The sequence below is a fragment of the Mytilus trossulus genome, chromosome 11 (assembly GCF_036588685.1).
Source record: "Mytilus trossulus isolate FHL-02 chromosome 11, PNRI_Mtr1.1.1.hap1, whole genome shotgun sequence".
Classification (NCBI taxonomy): Eukaryota; Metazoa; Mollusca; class Bivalvia; order Mytilida; family Mytilidae; genus Mytilus; species Mytilus trossulus.
In genome coordinates this window covers 10,971,790-10,983,142 of record NC_086383.1, presented here as the reverse complement: position 1 = coordinate 10,983,142, position 11,353 = coordinate 10,971,790, and the positions used below count along the sequence as shown (strand labels likewise).

General features: G+C 31.7%; 1 protein-coding gene across 1 annotated transcript; it reads left to right on the top strand.

Annotated features, from left to right (window-relative positions):
- The first annotated feature begins 579 nt into the window (after window positions 1-579).
- LOC134690724 (melatonin receptor type 1B-B-like) lies at window positions 580-10,731 on the top strand. The gene is made up of 3 exons (XM_063550756.1): window positions 580-691; window positions 7,735-8,026; window positions 8,864-10,731. Exons 1-3 carry the CDS (start codon window positions 659-661, stop codon window positions 9,706-9,708), a joined length of 1,170 nt encoding a protein of 389 aa, XP_063406826.1. The 5' UTR covers window positions 580-658; the 3' UTR covers window positions 9,709-10,731.
- Window positions 10,732-11,353: the final 622 nt, after the last annotated feature.

Below are 11,353 nucleotides of genomic sequence, written 5' to 3'. Positions count from 1 at the left end.
CAGTTTCAAAACAGGAATTAATTGAAAGAAAAGGCAAGAAAAAAGCAGATACCAAAGTCCAAGGCAAATTAATATGATTAAAAAGGGGGAAGTCAATAAAAATGGATACGTCCACCAATATTAATCAACGGAAACGTGGAAAACAACTTACATAGTCGTACCTAGGTTCAGGCATTTTTCGAAGAATCTAGTGGGTTAAAACTGGTTTTATAAGAGAGAAAAAATTAGACAAATTATAAATATTTAAAAAACATATGCGCTCGTCAATTAATACGCAAAAACCATAGGTGATAATTATGTGTATTTATCTTGAACGCTAATACTTATTTCTTTTCCAAAATTAGACATGTATTTACCATATTGCGTAGAAATTGACGAAATAAAAATTAACAAACGGTAAAAGGAAAAACAGGTGGTTGGTTAATTAGGTGAAAATATTCAAATTAGCGAGATTAACAACTGCTAATTATCCTTAATTTTCTGCAATTTATCGGTAATCGCTGTCATATTAAACAATTGGTTTTTTTTTAAATATGCATTAAAATTGCTATGATGTTAGCACAGTTGATATCCAATGAAAATGGATTAATACGTAACCATATAAAAGTGAATATACTTAATTAGAAAACAGTTGCAGATCAAACAGACTGAGTGGAAGATGGAGTCAGATATTAATTATCCGTGTCTACAGGTAAGAATTGCAAAATATATTTATAAGAAATCATAGGAATGTTATGTGATTCAACAATTTAATATATATAGGTAAGAAAAAGATATTCATTTATTAGGTTTTAAAGGGTCCTGATTTTAACAATATAATGAAGGGGAAGGTCCTTTTTAAACAGGTATGAAACTTTTTTTTTTATTAGAAATAAAAGCAAAGGTTCTGACTTTCAATAAAGCAGACCAAATGTAAAGTAAAAATATGTGGTTATTTTTAGAATTCCAAGAGGTAAGGATCTGATTTTCAATAATATATAAAGGAAAGAAATAAATAATATATCACTTAAAAGGTCCTAATTTTTTATAATATAAATAGGTAAGAAAAATGCGGATTTATTAGAATCCAAAGGAAAGGTTCTTATTTTCAACAATGTATTCAGGTAAGAAAAAACGTATGTAATTATGACAAATTAAAGCAACGTTTCTGATTTTCAATAAAGCAGTCAGGTTAGGCAAAGTATGTAATCATTAGAATTCAAGGTTCTAATTTTCAAAACAGGACCAAAAAAAAACCAACATGTATTTATTAGAATCAGTCAAAGCAAAGTTTCTAATTTTTGAACAAAGTGGACAGAAAATTAAGGCAATAATATTTATTTATTAGCATTCAAACAAAGGACCGATGCACAAAGGTCCAAAATTAAAAAAAAAAAAGCAGAACGTTAAACAAACATTCACCTTTTGCCAATATAAATCTTTAATGTTTTGAAAAAAAACCCGTAAATCTTGATTTATATTTAAACGTATTTGGCTCTTTCAGTAATGGTCAGAGTGAACTGTATTATAAATTATTAAAATAAAAGTAAGAAGATGTGGTATGATTACCAATGAGACAATATCCTCCAAAGTTAAAATGGAGTGGGTGTAAGCAATTATAGACAACCGTAAATCCTTCAATAATGAAAAAAACAAGCTATATACAGGTTATTTTATGTTTTGATTTGCAATAAAGCTAGCCGATATGAGTTGGTGTGTACCTTATATACATTTCTAGTTATACCCCCGCTTTCAAAAAAGGGGGGTATACTGTTTTACCTCTGTCTGTCAGTCAGTCAGTCCGTCCCATGAAACTTTCGTCACATTTTTCTCAGGAACTACACATCCACCCTTTCTGTAATTTGGTATCAACATGTATATATGTCAGCCATACCGTGTGATGCGTTTTCAGATTCGTCATTCATCGACTTCCTGTTTACCGAACACTTGTATTATTTTACACATGATATCCAAGTTGAAAATTTTCGTCACATTTTTCTCAGGAACTACAATACAAGGATTTCTGAAATTTGGTTTCAGGATTTATATAAGTCAGTTATACCGTGTGATGCGTTTTCAGATTCATCACTCGACAACTTCCTGTTTACCGAACACTTGCATATTTTTACACTATTAATATTACCCACTTGCGGCGGGGGTATCATCAGTGAGCAGTAGCTCGCAGTTTCACATGTTTCATATATCAATACTAGTGTACATGAGGAAAGAATGTAGTGAAGTTTTTGTCTTTTTTTATTTGTCTATATTAAACAGATATTCAGAGTTTAGAAAACATATTTAAAAATGTATCTCAAAATATAAATACAGTCTCTCATAATTCGTAATAGAATGGTACTTGTATTTTACAATTTGTAAATTGTCTGTTGTTAATATACTCTGTATGTACTATCTGTATTGTAAATAGTGATCGAGACTATAATAAATATTGAATCCGAATCTACAAAAACCTTAGTGTCAACTCATCTGACTCATTAAAGTAATGTTTAACTGTACAAGAAATCATTAAAATGTAACAATAAGATATGGTATACTTTCAAATTAGACAACACTTCCTTAAAAGCTGTTTTTTACCGTTTTTAATGACAAAAATTATATCAGAAACCAAAAGAAATCTTACAGAGAACCGTGTTGTTTACTTGTATATATTTCTATATTTTATGTTTAATTATTAAGATACGTTGAGACTTTATTCTTTCAAATAATTTGTTTTCTTGAATTGTCTATTTTAATCAGATAGTCACATTTTCGAAAAAAAGTCTTGAAATGTGTTTCTAAATATAAATTTGTTTGTTCATATTTAATCTCACCTGGCTCATTAAGTCAGATAATGTTCAACGTGAACTGTACAAATAAATTCATAAAAAGATTATTTGAATTGCGGAAATACTAACTTTTTTCATCAGTAAATCCTCGTGCTATTATTCACCTGTGCACTTTATTTTGGGACCACGTGCTATCATGAATGAAAAGTTTTATTGAGTGATGCAATTGCTTACGGAATAACAAGTGATGTGCCGTTAGCCAATCAAAATAAAGTATTATAATGAAACATACATCTAATGTAATTATATGGTAGTAAAATACGGGATAAGATGATGAAGAGGAAATTTCATTTCCGATTATGTTCCCAAAAGGCCTCAACATTACAACATCAATAATTTTCATAATTCAATACAAACAATGAGATAACAAATAAAAAAAAAAATAAGGATAACAAATGTTCTCCAAGAATATTTAGATTAGAAATATATATACAATGTGGTTTTTTTTTCCTTTAAAAGTAGGCATATTAACAATCTAACCCATTAATCCGGGTGAATAAAACAGCATGATATTATTAAATAATTTTCATATTGATTTCAATGGAAATGTTTTTGATATGAGATTCTTTGTTTCTTAAATTTAAGAATTATATCCAATCTTGGAAGTATTATATTGACTTTAATTTTACTTCCATGCTGCAATAAGCTAAGTATTTATTCACATATGACAAAAACTAGAACTAGGTGTATATCCATGTTGTTAAATACCAAGCCGAATAATGACGTCGAAGACGAGGCGCATGATCTTTTCGATTGCAACAATCTTAAGGATACTCGAAATGATGTTAGATATCATTGCAAAAGTTTATACTTATTTTTATAACTTGGACAGTTAAAACAAATTCATTTGACCAGCTTCTCAAAATTGGCGCAATTAGATGATTATTTTATTGGCGCAAATGATACCTATAGTTTTGAAAATTAGGTGGCGCAAAAGAAGTATTGGCGCAATTAAGTTGTGGCGCAAATCAGTTACTTTTTGGCGCAAAAATATATCGCCCGCGATATGTTGGTTTGTTCATTGTCCAGTGAACTATAATACTAGATGTTGATAACATTTGCGTCATTTCGGTCTTTGGCGAGATACTTATTGGCAATCAAACTGCATTTTCTTATTTTTTTTCTCAAGAAATAGAAAATATAAACAGATACTTTCTTTTTACTTCTATAAATGAATATGTTCTCAGTATATAGAGGCATCATACATTGGTGTTAACTGTATTCCGGTGCACCATTCAGCTTCTTATGGTGCATTTGTTATAGTAGGGTGTGTATGGGGTTTACTGGGTAGAGAAACATTGGGCAAAACAAAGAATAATGGGGTGCTAAAATATATATAGAATATCTTAAAGAAAAAATAAAGAATGGGATAAAAACAAATTGATTACAGAAAAGAACAATGTCATGGATTCCCGTATTCTTGACATTGTTCTTTTCTGTAATCAATTTGTTTTTATCCGATTCTTTATTGTACGTATGTTTCTTCGTTAAAAGTTTAAACCGATTCCCGTTATGAAGTAATTACAGAATAGATGTTATTTTAAACTAAAGAATACATAAATGATGGCAAAATCGAAACATACAGGTCTGGTAAAGGCTTTTTATGCCCCACCTACGATAGTAGAGGGGCATTATTTTTTCTGGTCTGTGCGTCCGTTCGTCCGTCCGTCTGTCCCGCTTCAGGTTAAAGTTTTTGGTCAAGGTAGTTTTTGATGAAGTTGAAGTCCAATCAACGTCAAACTTAGTACACATGTTCCCTATGATATGATCTTTCTAATTTTAATGCCAAATTAGAGATTTTATCCTAATGTCACGGTCCACTGAACATAGAAAATGGAAGTGCGAGTGGGGCATTCGTGTACTGAGGACACATTCTTGTTTACATATATATTTTAATAGCATGTAAGTCAATCCTTAATTACTGTAATCGTCCCTTGTGGTCAACTGCTTTTAAGATACATATGTACCATTCTTCAAATATTTGTTCATATATTATATGTTTTTTTCGATTGAGATACTAACACAATGTTGACTGCTGTGTCCTTACTTTTGACATTTTTACCTACTATGTCTGTTTGTTTTGTTCATACATCGTTGTCAATATCATGGAATTTGATATAACTGTCATACTTGTAAGTGAGAGGTTTAGCTAGCTATAAAACCAGGTTAAATCTATAATTGTCTACATAAAAAAATGCCTTACCAAGTCATAAATATGACAGTTGCTATCCGTTCGTTTGATTGGTTTGATCTTTTGGTTTTGCCAATTGATTAGGGACTTTCCGTTTTGAATATTCCTCGGAGTTTAGTATTTTGGTGATTTTACATTCTGTCATCGTTCTTCCTTGTTGGCATATGGAAAACTTTCAGCAGACACGATCTTGACAAGAACAATATATATATACATGTTTGTCTACTATTTGATTAATTTTTTTCATATATTAATCATAAAACTAACAGCGGGAAAACTGATGACGCTGGAACAAAAGACAATGACTTTTTTTTATATAAAAGGCGACAAAATCAATAAATTCATGTGTTTACTTCGTTAACCGTGATGATTAAAAGTCTATCTTAACCATATTCGTGCCTGACCTGTTAAAAGTAATTGTAATTTGACATATACCTTCAACTGCCTTAGAAGACGCTTGCTACACTAAAATTTTATAAATGTTGATTTTTGCTGCATATTTAGAAAAGAAAAAATCATGTCGATACAAAATCTAAATCACTTTACAGTAAAACAAAGCATAAGTCTGTACACTGCCACCAACTCTTTCGATTTATAAATATTGTCTTTGCTTGAATATAGCGATTTTAAAGTCATAAGAAACCTCAAATCAAAATAATTATGCATATTGTTTTCATAACTTAATGGATAGTTTTCATTATACAACTTATGTACATATAGTTATTTTCTGATGAAAATTCTTTAATTTGTCCACATTTAGATGAAGTTTACTCATTTTTAATTGCTTCCTTTTCAGGATTCAATTTGCCGACATATTTTTCGATTTTCCGAATGAATAGTGACCTGAGCGTTACCCTCCTCGTAAAAATCCGGTGACCGCAATATGCATGGATCTGTCATTAAAATACACAAGTATCTGATTGAACATGTAAACACATGCTCATTACCCATGCTTTTTGTTATTTGTTAACTCTAAGGTGACAATCGGTAAACTTCGGTTTCAAAACACGGTATTTAATGAGGAGCCATATTTGTTAAATCATAATAGACGATTATAAGATAATTTTGTGTAAAAAATGAGAAAATCGTGCACAAAGGACTAAGTTTATGATATATACATTCTCGTTTGAATTGTTTTACATTGTTTTATCGGGGCCTTTTATAGGTGACTATATGCGGTATGGGCTTTGCTCATTGTTGAAGGCCGTACGGCGACCTATAATTGTTAATGTTTGTGTCATTTTGGTCTTTTGTGGATAATTGTCTCATTGGCAATCATACCACATCTTCTTTTTTATATTCATTAGTTCAAGAATTGGATAAACATTATTTTTCACCACTCACTCGTTTCATATGACTTTAAATTTATGTTTTTTTAGGTTTTAAATTTCAAGAAAAATATCGTTTCAACGTAGGTAAACCAATGATAATGATAATGATAATGCTGATAACAATAATAGCGGTAACCAGAATAGTGATTATAATAATATAGCTGATAATAGTTAGAAATAATAAATTGATAATGACAGAGACATATAATACAATTCGCCGAGTTGCCAATATCTTGTTTTATATGTCTCTGATAATGATAATGATAATGATAATGATAATGATAGTAAATAGTTATTACTATTATTATAATGTCATTCGTTCCAAAGGAAATTTGATATTGTAATTTTGAATAATTCGCGAAGCGGGTTATTTAAAAGTGTGAACCACATTTTGAGGTTATGTGAGGCTATTTCAAGTAAACAGAAAACAGTTTGAATGATTCATGAAAAAACTTTACATTGATGATGTCTATGAGCTTATAGAATGGAATCAGAAGTCTTGTTACATCCAAAATTAAATTATTCATAAGTAAGGCTTAGGTTATATTAACATTAATTACCGTTTTAGTCAGGTATAATATATTAATATACGAAATTTACTTATGAATTAATACCAATATGGAATAAACGTAAATACCTTTGTATAGACGTCATACAGCACCAAATGACATAAGCTAAGCTATATGATTATTGGCTTCCAAATGTTGAAATAAGTTTTGATTTATTTGAACATTAATATAAAAGTATCGGTACAACATGCGAGTTATATTTTTTTTCCGTTTTCGTTAATACCAAAGATCCAAAATGATTTTATATCATTCAATTTGAGGATAGTTGTATATATTAAGTTCTGTATTTAAATTAAATATGCATGTTATATTTTCTTTAAAAAGTTATTGAAAAGTTAAGTTGACAAAGAACTGAAGTTCCCGAAAATTTTACAGTGTAAAAAACTGTTTACTCCCAAAAGCCGTATCACGAAGGGCACTACGGGGTTTAGTTTAACTATGACACGCATATGAAAACTATTTATGTTATATATATTATATTGAGCAAATTCGATCACCATATGGAATGAAATATAAGAGACCAACATTCAACCTAAAAAAAGGGGGGTATTTCTTTTTTCTTTTTTGCGAACACAGATATATTTAGTTTTTCGATACGATCAATCATATTATTTGTTTCAAAATTTAATACTACAGTGTATGGGTGAATTAGCATTTAGAATATTTGTTTTGTCATCTTAGGGGGGAAAACAACCCACTCCCCCAACTCCACCCAACCCCAGGAAGTTAATTGGTTGTGTCCTAAGGACATTGGTACCGTGAAAACCGTTATACCATCGTAGTTATAACATAAACGTTAACAATATTGCTTACTTTTTCAGATGATGAAAAATACATCAGATGGACTCAAGAATCTGACATGTCTGCAGAACGACGATGACGGGAGACCGTTAGTGGTGAATCCCGCCCTTTTTGACTCTCATTTCAACCTGGCAATGATTTACATATCAATTATAGCAGTGGCGCTTTTTATTGGAACTTTTGGAAACTTGATGATATTACTCGTAGCCTTTTGGTCAAGGGGATTGAACAAAGTTGGTAAAGAATTTATGGTCAATCTTGCACTAGCCGATCTCTGTGTGGCTGCCATTGCTGACCCAATGTGTATTGTAGGTAAGAATAAACACGTTATAAAAAAAGAAGATGTGGTATAATTACCAATGAGACAACTTACCACAAGAGACAAAAAAACACAGAAATTAACATCTATAGGTCACTGCTAGGTTAAAAATAAAACATTGCTCTCATTTTAGAAATAAAAATAAGATGTGATATAATTTTGGGACTTCTCTCCAACAGAGACCAAATGACGTAGAAGTTTGTGTTTCAAGTTGGGGAGTTGCATGTCTGTTAGATATGAATTGTTTCATTTTCCTGTATACATAAGTGTAAATTAGAAACATTTTTTTTTTTAATAAACTCATTAAGAAAAGTCCCAAATTTAATAAAAATTAAGACATTGCACCTTTTAAAGATGAATGACTGGTGCATCAACTCGGTGTGGTTTTCAGAGCTATTTTTAAGATGTTTGTACATTTAGGTTATTTAGAACCAGAGTTATCTCTCAATGTCCATTTTGGTAAGTTGACCACGTTGGATTACTGCCTCTTTTTTTTTTATACATAACTGCTCATCAGTTACCTAGATATAAACAGGTAAATGTAAGCTGCTGTTCATTTTTAATGCAAAAATTAAAAAAATATACAATTTTTGATTAATTTTTTTTGTGTAAGGAATGATTCATATTTTTTTCTGTGTAGAGTTATACTAAAAGTGTACACCACATTATTTATGCAATTTTGTATAGACAGAAACAAATATTACAGCCGTTCCTTATAATTTAAATCTAAACTCTATTTTAAGCCGGACTGAGTAAATATGTAAGCCAATCAGAAGACGCGTACATCCAGAATTAAAAAAAAATATTAATGTTTTAAATTGTCATTGTAGGTGTGATAAAAGGTGAGCATTTTTTCAGTGATAAACCATGGCTGTGTAACTTGATCGCCAGTATGTGTCTGACCGCCTGTTTCTGTGCTTTCGCCAGTCTAACCATGCTGTCATTGAACCGGTACGTCTACCTCTGTCACAACGAGATCTACGACAAAATGTACGGACGTATAACTTGCATTGTAATATGCGTTATGTGTTGGATTGCTGCCTTTCTTTGTGAGTTCCCGAATTTTGTCGGATGGGGCGGCCATTACTTTGACCAAGAGGCCAATCAATGTATCTGGGATCGAACAAGCAGCTTGTCCTATACTCTTTTTGTAGCGATTGGCTTAATTGGTTTTCCTCTTCTGACGATGACGATTTGCTTCATTCTTATATTTCGTCGGATTTGGAATACCAAGAAAGCCCTTTACGATATAGACAAAGGAAAAGATGGACGGATGGGGAAGGTCATGGTAGAGAGTTTCCGAGCAGCCAAGACTATATTTGTCATCTTCGTGGTTTTTGTCATCTGCTGGACACCGTATGCTGTGGTCATTGCCATTGATGTGGAGAACACACTCCCAATGCCGGTTCACCTGTTTCTAACACTTCTGGCACATCTCCATTCGAGTTGCAATTTCATCATTTACTTCGTTGGCAACAAGAGGTTCCGAGTAGTTCTGGGACGTATCTTGGGATGTCATGACAAAACAGCTATTCTGTCCGAAACCAAGAGTTCCAGTGTTCCGGACAGTCCAGGTACAACCAGATATAATAATTTTAGTGGAATAAAACCACAGCTGAAGATTACTAAGAAACAGACATCGACCGGATCAGATTCCTTTGATGGTCATATGTGATATGACATTAACTCAGGGGTATTACCTTGTTTTTCTTTGCCCCGCCTACGATAGTTGATGAATTTCATTTTTTTTTTGTCTGTCTGTTCGTCCGCATGACATCAACTTTAAACATAGTACAAATTTTCCATATGATGTGAAATATTGAAATTGTATGTCAAATTATGGTGTTGATCCCAATTACACGGTTCACTGAACATAGAAATGTGAGAGGAGGACATAAGTACTTACAAACATATTTAAGTATTTCGTTAAGGTAGTGTATCAACTTGAACTAAGTGGGAGATACAGCAATTTTCATAAGGTAAGGGAGGGTATTACACTGACTGCATAAGAGAGAGCCCGTGCCAGTCATGCTCCAGTGATTCCCTAAATAATCAACCAATGTTTTGACACAAAAGGGGGCCCTCAAAAGCTGCCTCTCAAACTTAAGTTCACAACACATTTTTTGGGGTGAACCTTTGAAATTTTGACTCCGATTTGATATATATACTGCGAAAAAAAAAGACGTAGGATTGTGTTCGGGCAAAGATTGTGTGAGGACAAACATAATAAGATACAATGCAATAATTCATATATGATCTCACGAAACATAAAAAAGAAAATCAAGTAAAATGTCTTTCACATAAACTCACCAAATGTCATCATCAAAAGTTTGCATTATTTTCGTTGTCTTTAATAATCGATATTATAGAGAGAAAAAAGCCTATAGTTTACCATCTGCCACATTTGACATGTGATGTTATATTTAGTTACCAAATATCATTCAGATTGCTTCAACTTCACGAATGCTTTTATTTTTTATTTGTTACCCTATTTATTTTTTACATTTTATTTCATTATATAAACATCTTGAATCTTTTTTAAAATTTTATATTTATTGTTGAACAATGATTTTTTTTGAAATATATTATCCTCCTGCTCAGATTTATAATCCTTTGTTTTATTCTTTATACCTACATGTTTATCATATTGTAAAACCTGACTTTACTTTGTTTGTTAAATAAAATATTTGTTTATAAACACATTTGAGTCAATATGTTATATGGTTTATAGACATTTTGTTCACATATACCGAGAAAATAAGTTACAGTTGCGTATAGAGACCAGTCTTTCAGTGTGAAATGCCAACACATAAGTCGTAAGTTCAAACGACGCTCATATCCATGTGTCATGTGCGTTTCGCTCCGATCTTAAGGTTTTAGACCTTGGTTCACGGAAATAACTCTTTAAATCAGTTATGCGTTTGTTATAGACCAGATTCATCAATGTATCTTATTAAGCATTTACCTGAAACAGATTGGAAATAATTAATGTATCCTAGAAGCTTAGAATATATTTATGTAAATGGCTAACGCAAACGTACTGCTGATTTTAAGAGTTATTTCCCTTATCTATCCTCTTTTTCTGATAAGTACAAAGTTGCAGAGCGTTGGCGGTCCAAAATTCCAAAAAGTTGTGCCAAATACGACTAAGGGAATGTATGCCTGGGATAAGAAAATCCTTAGTTTTTCGAAAAAATCAAAGTTTTTAAACAGGAAATTTGTAAAAATGACCACATTGTTGATATTCATGTCAACACCGAAGTGTTTACTCCTGGGCTGGTGATACCATCGGGGACGAAACGTCCACCAGCAGTGGCATC